General features: G+C 44.7%; 1 protein-coding gene across 1 annotated transcript in view; it reads left to right on the top strand.

Moving 5' to 3' along the window:
• The window catches only part of Slc9a2 (solute carrier family 9 member A2), an 83,340-nt gene that overhangs the window by 49,672 nt on the left and 21,516 nt on the right, over window positions 1-12,152 (top strand). The window contains exons 4-5 of the mRNA XM_021198239.2: window positions 6,734-6,951; window positions 7,921-8,123. Of these exons, the coding sequence (XP_021053898.1) occupies window positions 6,734-6,951; window positions 7,921-8,123 (421 nt within the window). The remainder of the gene's footprint in view (window positions 1-6,733; window positions 6,952-7,920; window positions 8,124-12,152) is intronic.

Here is a 12,152-nt window from a genome sequence, read left to right on the forward strand (position 1 = left end):
AGGCAGGGCACAAGGGAATGGAAATCTACCCAGCACATGCGCAGCTGCCTTGTTTGTTTGTTAGAGCACAGGACAATCAGCGCTATCTTGTAATGGCGAATGTGAGGGCGGCTCCCCACAGTTAACCAGTACAGAGAAAGCTATCGAGCAGGTCTTCTTCACCCCAAGGCTCAACTCTGAGGATGTCTTCATGTGGGCAAGGTTTTCACAGAAAAGTTAGGATTTTTTTGTGTGTGTGTTATTCCTGTGATTTTATTTATGCACTTTAGTACCACATGCATATTTGTAGTGTGAGCAAACTCACTCTGCAATGGTCCCTCTTCCAAAATACTCCAAAGCAGCCCTGATTCTAGAAAGAACCTCATAATGTTAAGATCAAAATTGAAATTAGAAAATTGACCCCTCTATTTTTAAATGCATTTATTCTTATACACTTCTAAGTAATAGGTATGTCCCCTGTAAAGATGCACAGAAGCATGTCTATACACATCTGTATAGAAATGATACATGCATTATCTTTATAACATGTATACACATTTATATATGTGTGTGTATGCATGTGCATATACATTATCTTTACAACTGGAAATCTGCCTCCATCCCCTACTTTCAATACTGATGCTCAGTCCCTTAGGTTTTAATTATCATGACCATCTAGCCAAAGAACCCGAACTTGATAGCAACTCAGGTACAGAACCAAGCTAAGCAGAAATTAATACAAGCCTATATTGTCCCAAAGTATACATAGATAGAAGGAAAATGCAGTCTACAGAAGGCTGCTAGGTTCATGGGATGCTATAACAGAATCATAGCCTCCAACAGACAAAGGTAGTCACTGGACGAATTTTCTATTCACAGATAGTCAAATGACAGATTGTTTAAGTAGAAACGCTGTCTCACCCTCGAAGACCCTGTTGAGGTAGTATTAGCTAGCATGATTTTTGCCTATGCTATATTTTAAGTAATGCCAGGATAAAGAAAACCTCAATTGCTAGTGAATGCAAAACCCACTAATTACAGTGATTTTACTTTTCCATCTCTAAATTGGTGGTAATCACCGTACAGTTATGTTAAACTGAGGTAAGATAATCATAAAGCAGAACATCTGACCTCTATGTGGTCTCTCACGATGAAATCTAACACCTGTCAAAACATGCCCACGTTTTGGTGTGTTATGTAGTCCAGGTGCCGGAATGGGTTTTGAAAATGAAATGACAAGCTATTGAGGGAAACCAATTATCTGCATCCTTTGGCTTGTGCCCTTCCAAATCTGTCCTCTGAACACGGGCCTCTCCTCCAGAGGTTCGTGTTTAGAGTATAATTCAGCTCATGTCAAAGTCCTATTGAGAGCTTATCCATGTAGTAACTGAGTCAAGATGTATCAAGGACGCCTGGCACATACAGAGTGGGGGACATTTTTCTTGTTCCTTGTGGACTTGGGAGATGTTCATAGAGGCAGAGATGATGGAGACTGGAAACAGTTACATTCGCAGATATAAAACCCAGTGTCTCATCCTGCCTACAGAACCGGTAGAAGCTCCTGATTGTTATGCATAACTACCCTTTTCTGGCCCAGGACTTCATTTCTGATCTTTCAGGGTTGCCATTCCACCCTCCTCTGGCTTCCAGAATCTTCTAGCAGTTTCCCAAGCATGCCAACCTTTTTCTTTCAACCCTCTGTGCTTTCCTTACATTGCGCTTGTCCATCTGTGAGTTCCTGTCCGTGAATGGCACCGACTGTGGATCTGAAATGTTTGTAAGGGAGGATTGTGTAGTGTTGACTGGTGAAGGTGATGCCCACTTACCCAGTGCGTACATTGTGTTAGGCATTATAAGTCATCCAGGAACAGTTTAGAATGAACAAGCCAGTATGCTTAGATTGTCTTCAAATACTGCCATTTTATGTAAGGGGCTCAAGAATCATATCTTATTATCTGCAGGGACTCGTCAGAATGTACCACTGCAGGCAGGAAAGGGAAGCTGTGCTTCTCCCATTTTTCTTGCTTGATGGTTTAAAAACTGCGCAAGTGTACTCTCTTCCGTGGTCTAACTATCAATTTCCTTCCCCAAACTTCTAACACGTTCTTTCCTTTGATTTCAAGTTATTTTTTGCTCCTTGAGAATTTCATATGGGTACACAGTGTGTTCCAATCGCATCACCCTCACTTCCCTCTGCCCGTTCCTCCCGAAGCCCCCAATACCACATCCCTCTCCAAACTTCATGGCCTAGTCTTCAAATAGAAAAAGAAAATAACAAAAAAAAATAACAACCTAGAGTCCACGTAGTGTGGTCCCTATGAACATGGCTGTAAGGCCACCCACACTGAGGGAAGAGCGACCCAACAGGGACGAAATCTCAGAAGAAAACTGATCCACCCCACCACCCCCAGAAGTCATCAATCATGTTCTCTGAGCCTCTCCCCCCCCCTCCATGCTTGGTAGGGACTGGCTTGATCTTGAGAAGTACCTGTGTAGTAGCCACAGCTGCTGTTCACAAGTGCCATGTCTTTCGGTCATCACGACAATGCCAGTACATCCTTTCTGTTCTTGCATCTAGCACCCATGGCGTTGGGGAGGGGCAGTGACCATTTCTCCCCCAGACTGGGAGTTTTAGAGGCTGAATCTGTGCTCTACTAGCTAGCCTTCATAGATCTTCATAAATTGCAGCACAGAATTTCTCACCAGAAGAGACTCAGAGAATTGTGGTTGATATAAAATGTCTATTAACAATCATGTTGCCTACTGTTACAGATGAGAGAGCTAGATGTACACAGAATAAGGTGTAGCTCAATGAAAGGAGAAATAGGGCCAAGTCATACTGGGAACACTAAAGGCCAATATTTTTTAATGACATGGGAGTTAAGATACTCAACTAGAAATTCCTAAAATATGAAGGCTCTAGTTAGACTGCTCTTTTGTTGTGGACATTCTCTCACTAAACCCAGGGACGCACACCTGAGTCAGAAATTTCTGTGAAACTAAGGTGAGGTGGTCAATGCTCTATACAAGCTATATATGTGTACTGCAATTCTCTAGAAAAATTAAGGGAAAGCAGAGTTACTGCAATGGTTAAAAAATCATGTGTTCTGTACTGTAACCTGTCAGAAGAGGAGGCTCAGGAGGTTTTATTCCTCTCTGTTCACATGACACTGGTTTCCTCGTACCTCCTTAAGAGACCAGCTTCCTTGTTGTTTTGTGTCCTTGTGACATGATTTGATTTGCAGTCACTCCAGAACACCAAAATCTATGTGGTGGAGAAATACTTTCCATCCTTTGATTGGGTGGCCATGGGCATCAATTTTATGTGGTTAGAGTAGAATAGGAATATTTGGAAACTTTACTCCAACCCCTTCCATGCATCAGTGCTGTAGATGAACAGGCACTCCCTAGGCAAGGTGTTGCTGGGTACCAAGACTATAGTCATCACGCAATGCGTTTCTCCTCATGAAGCGATGCAGGAAGTAAAACTGCTCTATTACAGTCCAGGTCTGGCCAGCATGGACATCACTCCTGGTCACATGAGTGATGTAGCATTACAGAAGTCATCAACTCTTTATTCCTATGTTCAGACTACATCTTCAATCATATCTGAATGCTTGGTGTTTGTTAAGTTGCTTCCCACCAGGAACTAAACATTAATTTTGCCTTCGTCATTTGCTTATTGTTTAAGAAATATGGTGTTTGTGATTGTGGAGGGGTGGGTAGTACATTCACACAGCCCTATTGCTTCCTCCCTCCCTCCCCCCCCCCAAAAAAAAGTTTTTTAGATGATGGGTGAAAACTCTGAAAGCCATGAAGAAAAGATCTTGAGTCTGGGCTGAAGAACCACAGAGCTGTAACTCCATAGCAGGTGGTTAATAAAAGTAATGGAGGGAAATTAAGTAATAAGAACTTGGTAATCATTATTCTCCATAGATGTTTATATATTTATAGATCTCCTTGATTCTGAAGTGTCCTGTCCATGGGATTAGAATATTTTAAGAAGTAATGCAGCCATTATAAGTCATATTCAAATTTTCTATTCTCAACATTGAAGCTCCTTTGGCCTTGGTGCTGAGCCTCTACTTCCGTATAAAAGGCTGCAATACAAACACCTTAGAACTTTAGCGTAGCCTTTACATCATTATTTTGTACTAAGGAATCTTAATTTCTGAACACTTGACTTGAAAAATTCAAATAAGCTAAGCCTGGTGGTACAGGGCTATAAATCCAGCAACCTAGAGGAGGCTGGGGCAGGAGAATTGCAAGTCCAAGGCTGGCACTGGAGAAACTTCAAGATCAACCTAAGCAACCTAGTGAGACTTTGTCTGGGGACTAGTGGTGAAGTGGCTGGTGCAGATGAAGCTCACTGCGGAGGGTTGCCTGGTGTGCAGAAGCCTGTGGTGAAACCCCAGTTACTCCTGCCATATTATGCCAAACCATGAAAAAAAAAAAGCTGGATTTCTGAGATACAATTAACTAGAAGTACCCAAAGACTTCTATATCCTAATTCATAGAAGTTACTAGTAACTTACATATAAGACCCATGGGACATTTCCAGTGAGATTCAGTAAGGCTCTTGAGATGGAGAAGCAGCAATAAATAACCCCATGGCCTTGGTATAAGACCCTTATGAGAGTTACTCATCAGAATCAGGGGAATGTTAGGGGCAGAGTGATGTGGCCACAAGCTGAGATTGTGAGCAGCCTCGAGAACTCAGAACACAAACAGAACAGAGCCTCTTTAGAAACTTCCAGAAGGAGCACAGCTCCATTACCATCTTGGTTTCTGATTTTGACTTATGTCAGTAATATCAAGTAGACCTTGAAGTGCTCATTTCTTACAGTAGGAGAAAGATACAGATTGCCTTATTCTTGAGAGAAGAGTGGTCAAGGCTTGGCACGAAGTGGAAGCCTTCTCACCCATAATTCCACTGAGAACTCCCGGGTGTGAGAGTCAGGTCTACAACAGTACTGACTTCCTGGATGAACATCTGGGCACCACTGTTTACTAGCTGTGAAACCTTGAGTCCACCTTTTGTTCTCCTGTTTCCAAAAGTGTGGGGTGCTCGTAGAACTTTCCTCATAAACGTGTTATGAGGATTAGCTGACACAACCCATACAGAGCGTTTACTCAGTCCCTGGCTCTGAGGGAAAGTTCTTCAAACACAAACCTGTATTGTATAAGCCCTCAGCTATGCAGTGGCTTGGCCATGTTTGTGGCTGCCTGGTTTTATTAGCTCATTTTAAAGGGTGCCCTTTCTTTTGGAAAGGGCATGAATTATACTGTCTTCACCCATATAAATCTAAAAGAAACACTTTCTTGATCTGGTGACGGTAGCATTGTGTCTAAATGCAGAGTCCTCACAAAGGTGGATTATTTGTTTTGTTTTCATATAAAAACAATATGAAAATGTTTGTGTGGAGAACGGGTCTGTTTGCTGCAAGGACACAGGCTCTGGCTCTCTGCTGGCTCTGGTCTTAGAGCATCTCAGTTTTGCATTATTCAACCGTCCCATGTCATAGGAAGAAGCTTTCCTTACAAACAAATGTCCTGGGTTAAGGAGGCCACTGCATAAGCAGAAGATGGTGCAGGCACTTTTGGTGTGGCTTGGCGGTTGAACCAGATACACTGTGCCTGGCAGTTGTTTTATGGCTCAGTTACTCTCAGTGGAAGCTGAGGTAGCTCACCAGAATCCCTCTGTCTCTGATTCCCCTTCAGCTACTTATGACGATGAAGTCCTTTGGTACTAAATGGGGACCATACCTCTTCATACAGGATGTGGTGTGTGTTATAACCCAGCAACTCCATCCTTGAGTTGCATCTGAGTTAGTTAGGGGGTGCTATCCTGGGAAGATGTGGCCTTGTGTGTCCACATAAAGCAGTTGATCTTCAAGATCCTGGCATGGCCTGCAGATGATGGCCAGTCGAGGTATGAGATGGGGACCACATGTGCCAGGTGGGGTGAGGGAAGGCTAGGAAATGTGTGGTCCAGAGAGGGTGGGCACAAGGAACGTGAGTGCCCACCTAGCCAGCATGTGTCTGATCTGACCTTTCTCTGAGGTATGCCAAGATGCCACGTCAGTTCTGCTACCTCAAGAGTGGTAGCAGGGATCACAGTGGCACCGACGACGTGAGCAATGCTAGAGAAAAGAAACAAAACTCTTTTTACTTAGGGATTTTGTAGAAACAGACCCCGTAGACTAGTAGTTGAGATGACGCCCAGAACGCAGGCATTGTGGTGAGGAGATGGCTAAGTGGGTCTAAGACAGGTCCATGAGGAAGAATCGAACATAGATGACACCCAGTCATACGGAGAGGGGTTTAGGGAGGGAGAGAGGCAGCAGAGGATCCCACTGTAACCAGAGAACGTGGAGGGGTTTATCTTATAGGAATAAGATATGTGCGTGTGGAAGAGTTGCTTTTGTGGGATGACAATGGGTTTTAAAAAGGGTTGATGGTGATGGTGAGCATGGGTTGGTAAGAGAACATGGGTGTGGAATAAGCAGGCTGAAGGGACTGGAGAGCCGGATAGAGCAGCATGTCTATTAAAGACCTTTAGAGAGGTCCAGGGTTTTAAGTGTACATGCAAATCCTGTTCCTTTACAAAATCCATAGGCCATGAGCAGAGGGTAGAGGCCTTGGTGTCCGAACAAGCAAGAGGCAGTGTGATTGTCTGGGGTTTCAGAGCTGACTCTGACATTCTGACTGCGGTAGAGGCGATGTTTAAATTGAAGCCACGTCTCCCCTCTAGGATCACGGCGTGTGCCATGACAATGAATAAGTACGTGGAAGAGAATGTGTCTCAGAAGTCCTACACAACCATCAAGTACTTCATGAAGATGCTGAGCAGCGTGAGCGAGACCCTGATCTTCATCTTCATGGGCGTGTCCACCGTTGGGAAGAACCACGAGTGGAACTGGGCTTTCGTCTGCTTTACCCTGGCCTTCTGCCTGATCTGGCGAGCACTGGGTAATGGACAGTCACTTGCTCCAGGAACAGTCAGTGACAGTGCTGCAGGGGCAGCTCATTCTGCTTTTGTTGCCTGCTTATTTTCATTTGTTGTTGTTGTTGTTGTTGTTGTTGTTGTTGTTCTTCTTCTTCTTCTTCTTCTTCTTCTTCTTCTTCTTCTTCTTCTTCTTCTTCTTCTTCTTCTTCTTCTTCTTCTGTCTTCATCATCTTTGTCTTTATCTTCTTCGTCTTCCATCTCTTCATCTTCTTTCTCTTCTCTTTCTTCTCCTCTTCCCTTCCTCTTCCTCCTCCTCCCCATCCTTCTCCTCCTCCTTCCCCTTCCCTCCCCTTCTCCCTCCCCTTCCCCTTCTCCTTCTTCTCCTCCTCTTCTTCCTCCTCTCCTCTTCCTCCTCCTCTCCTCTTCCTCCTCCTCCCCTCCCTTTCCATCCTTGTCCCCCTCCCTTACCCTCCCCTCTCCCTTCTCCTCCTCCCCCCTCTTTCTCTCCTCTTCCTCTTCATTCTCCTCCCCTTCTCTTTCTCCTCCTCCTCTCCCCTCTTCCTTTCCCTTCCTCTCCCCTCCTCCCCCCTCCCCCCTTTCGCCTTCTCCTCCTTCTTCCTATTCCTGACACTCCTCTTCTCCCTTTTCGATCCTTTTCCCCCTGACTTCTTTTTCCCTAACCTTGTTCTGTTTTCACCCCCCCCCTTTATTTTATCTCTTCTCCTTTTCTTTGTGCTCATTTATCTTTTCGAGACTTTTATTGCAAATAAAATTAGCCTGTCTTTTTTTATCTAACCATGATGGATGGAAGCATATTATAAGAGCATTGTTAGAAAATAAGAGCAAGGACCCAAGAGTCCCAGTGTTTGCAGTTCAGGGGTCCAGAGTTGGGGTGGGTAGGATTTGTGTTTCTTTTTAAACACTTTTCACAGTCACAGGGACTCAGAATCCCCAGTCCATACTCACGAAGTCTGCTCTCTCTTTATCCATAGGCGTCTTTGTCCTGACTCAGGTGATTAACTGGTTCCGGACCATCCCACTAACCTTCAAGGACCAGTTCATCATTGCCTACGGAGGGCTCCGCGGCGCCATCTGCTTTGCACTGGTGTTTCTCCTCCCCGCTACTGTGTTCCCCCGAAAGAAGCTGTTCATCACGGCTGCTATTGTCGTTATATTCTTCACTGTCTTCATCCTGGTGAGTGTAGCTTCCTTCTAGAAAAGTCTCTCTCTTCCTCAGGGGACACGCAAGTTCCGAATACCGATTACCCGGATGAACGCTGTGTGTGGCGTAAGTGCTTTGAAGCTTCGAGAGCCAGGCAAACAGGGAACACGATATTTCCTGTCAGGGTTCATGTGCTGGATTACGCAGGGCATTACAAGATCCAATTTGGTCATTTGGCCTCACAGAGGGAACGGATATTTAAGGAAACTCAGCTCAGGAGTTTACCACTGGAAACTGATGAACTGCACACTCTAATCCTTGTCGTTTGCCTTCCTCTCCGACCTAGTAAATGTACTTGCTAGGTACTGGTTGTGAGACATGACCTTCCAACAGCTACTTGCCAACAGTGCTTTCTCTGGAGCAGGGGAGTGGTGAGTCCAGCATGTGGGGGGGGGGGGGAGAGCAGTAAGCAACTTCATCAATATACCAGCTCTCAGATTATAATTTGTGCATATTCCTTCAGCAAAGATGTATTTGTCTTGTGTTCTATGACAGGCACTGCTTTCAGAATTTAGGATTCTTCCTGAGCAAAATGTTCTTGTCTTTACAGAACTTCCATTCTTGTCAGAAGTTAGGGGAGAAGCCTGATAGTAACACGGAATATACTTAAAAAGAGAAGTTACTACACAATAAATGAGACAGGTATCAGGAATGGAGAGGGAGCCATAGGCAGAGGGGAGGTTACAATTCTAAATTGATATTCGCAGAAGGGAAAGATGGGGATTGTGACATGTGCCTGCAGGAGGTAGACACATTATCCAAGCTCAGGAATGTTCCAGGCACATGCACTGGGGAAGATCTAGTTTCCTAAGCAAAATGTTCTTGGCTGGAGTATAGGGTGGTCTAGAGTAACAAAGAATACATGCTGGAAACTTGCATTATTTGGGGCTATGAAGAGCTTTGCTCTTCTGCAAGGAAGGGGACACACAGTAGAGACCAAGAAGCTGCCTACAAACCCTGATGGTGGCCAGAAAAGGGGTAAAATCCCAAGGTACATCCTGAATGCAGAGCCTGCAGGATCTCTCCAGATGTGACATCTGTGTGTGGAGGAGGAGGAGGAGGAGGAGGAGGAGGAGGCAGCTTTGGTGATTCCCAGGGCTGATGCCTGAGTGAGGAGAAGAACAGACTTGCCCTCAAGTGAGGAGGGAAGGTCTGTGCTTGAAGGACGGCAGAACTAGGGGGTTATCATCAGTTCAATTGCAAGCTTATTGGGCTCAGTGTATCCATGAGACTTAATAAGTGCAGACGCTGATGGAACAGGTATTAAGAGCTGAGGTTCAGTAAAGAGGGCAGTCCTCAGCAGATGGTATCTGAAGCCACAAAATGAAACATTACCCAGAGAGTGAAGTGTTACAGCAAAGAAACAGAGGACACCATGGTTGATCCCTGAGGCCACCCGACCTTAAGGTCTTGGCAGAGAAGGAAGCAGTCACAGAAACTAATGTAAGGAGGATTCCATCCTGTGTAAGCATCTATGCATCATATGCAGTATTAGTTCCTGTACCTCAGAACCATTCTTGCCACATAATCACAAGAGCTTAATACTCCTGTCTGTCAGATAAAGGAAGTGAGGCCCAGAAACTGGAGTTAACTAATTTTGTGAAATTGTTCAGCACTGGCGGGGGGTGGGGTGGGGTGGGTGTCTTTACCATGAGATGAGACTCTGCAAAAATAACAACAACCACAACAAAAGAGACAGGTGTGCAAAGAGTCCCCAGCACTGCAGTACAAGCAGATTCTTTTTGTTTGTTTGTTTTTTTGTTTTTTTTCGAGACAGGGTTTCTCTGTATAGCCCTGGCTGCCTGGCTGTCCTAGAACTCACTCTGTGGACCAGGCTGGCCTTGAACTCAGAAATCTGCCTGCCTCTGCCTCCCGAGTGCTGGGATTAAAGGTGTGCGCCACCACGCCAGGCTCCAAGTAGATTCTTACAGTCCGTTCTCCACAGGGTAGCTCAGCTTTGCGTGTGCTCAGACCTCTCCCAGTATGAGAGTGGGCTCTGGAATCCTGGCTATGGATGCTCAGGACACCCTCTTAGGTTGAGATGACGCTTTCTCTTACAGTCTTTGTCATCCATATCTTTATAGATCCCTTCAGGGGCTACCATAGGGTGAGTGGTGAGCATGTTATGTGTCAGGTTAGAGCTTTCCTATGTGTGACATCTCATCTTGTCCTCAAAATAATCTTCTGAGATGAAGACCAGCATCACCTCCCAGAAGCAAACTCATCCTCAGAGAAGAAGATGACCCCAGGGTGAAGTATTGAGCCTGAGGCTGACCAGAGCTGCAGAAATACCAAGCCCTTTCTGCTCAGTGCTCCTAATGCACTGAGAGAGGCAGCCGTTGCCATGTTACAGATATATGTGAGTGGTGGTGGGAATGTGTGCAGAGAAAGTCATTGGAAACTCTGTTGTGTTAACATCACCTGGTGTGTGCACACAAACCCACTTACACACCCATACTTTGAAATAGCCTATTTTAATGTTCTATTTCTTTAAAGGATTTCTGTTGAGGCGAGGCACAAATACACACATTGGCTTGGGACAAGACCGTCAATATCTTTGTGTTCTCCTCTCTGGGTCAATTAGAGATCTTCAGGGACAAGAACCTTCATGGAGTCGCTGCCACCATTGGTTAAAAAAAAATGCTTTCTGGGATCCTCTGGATTGCCCACCCAAGGTTGAGTACAGTGACCTATTTTTATAATGAGTACAAGGAGTTTGTTGTAAAATAACGGGGAAATATCATACAGCATACAAGTGAATGGACAGTGTAGTTTGGCCACCACTGTTCTTGAAGGTTATGTGTTCTGTGTGGCTCCACAGGGTACACTGGCCGCTCAGTAGTTCCATTTGCTCTAGTTTCGCCACACAGGAGATGGAGACTTTCAGTTCTTGAGCTATGACATCACTGGCAGAGCTTCTCAGCTTCCTGTTTTGTGTACAGGCTATCGCTGATCACAGCGCACATGTGCAGTGCTTTCATTCCCATGACAGTTGTACTATAGCATTAAGACTCAGATTGGCTTGAACTTCCCCCACTTCAATGTGGGAGGACATGACACATATTCTGTGCACTGTGGGGAGGAATGTCCACCTGATTTTATCATGTCTCTTCAGTGTCTAGAACGTTTGCACCAAGACATTCAAGTTGCTCCTTACACATCTGGGGATAAAGTATGATAGAAAGCAATTTTGCCACCTGGATTTCTATCCTTGCAGTGACCTAGGGCAGAATACATGCAGTTATAGACCAGGAGGGGCTAGAGATTTTCCTGTGAATCCAAGACCTGATGATTACCTTGCCATCATCACCCTAGGCTCTCCCAATTGTACAGTGTACAGTACCAAGGGCTTCCCTCTTCCTCCTGGAACAGATGCCCTCACCTCTGAGTATCAGACACAAATAGAATCACATCACCCAAGTGGGATGAGGAACTAGGTCACTGGGAAAGGAACCACAGTCCCCAGCACAAGTTTTCAAGAGCCTGTAATACAAAGCAATCCCCTGCCCCAGACATCACAGGCTAGGCGCAATTATAGAACGCAATTGGCATGACTCCATAGAAAGACACTACCTCCAGACAGGGCTTATCAGACAAGCTTAATTTTTCAGTCATTAGTCTCATCAAATATAAAAATATATGCTTACAGTCAGAACACCACATATGAAAAGAAAATTACTAGGAAATAAAAACCATCAGTCATAGAATATATGCATAGATGATTGGTATTAACACATTAGTACAGAGTTATCAGTAATAATTTTGGTCTATTTGTGGTTGAGACTCAATCGAGAAAAATAGAAAATTATCAACTACCTACATTATATGCTTTGCATTCCCTTTGCTTTTTTTATTGTTTTGTGTTAGACAAGGTCTCACTATGTAGCATTGCCTGGCCCAGTGTTCCCTTTGTAGACAAGGCAGACCTCACAACCATAGAGCTCTGGCTACCTCTGCCTCCTGAGCAATGGGATCAAAGACGGGTATAATATGTATGGATAT

Source organism: Mus pahari, chromosome 5, assembly GCF_900095145.1.
Source record: "Mus pahari chromosome 5, PAHARI_EIJ_v1.1, whole genome shotgun sequence".
Lineage (NCBI taxonomy): Eukaryota > Metazoa > Chordata > Mammalia > Rodentia > Muridae > Mus > Mus pahari.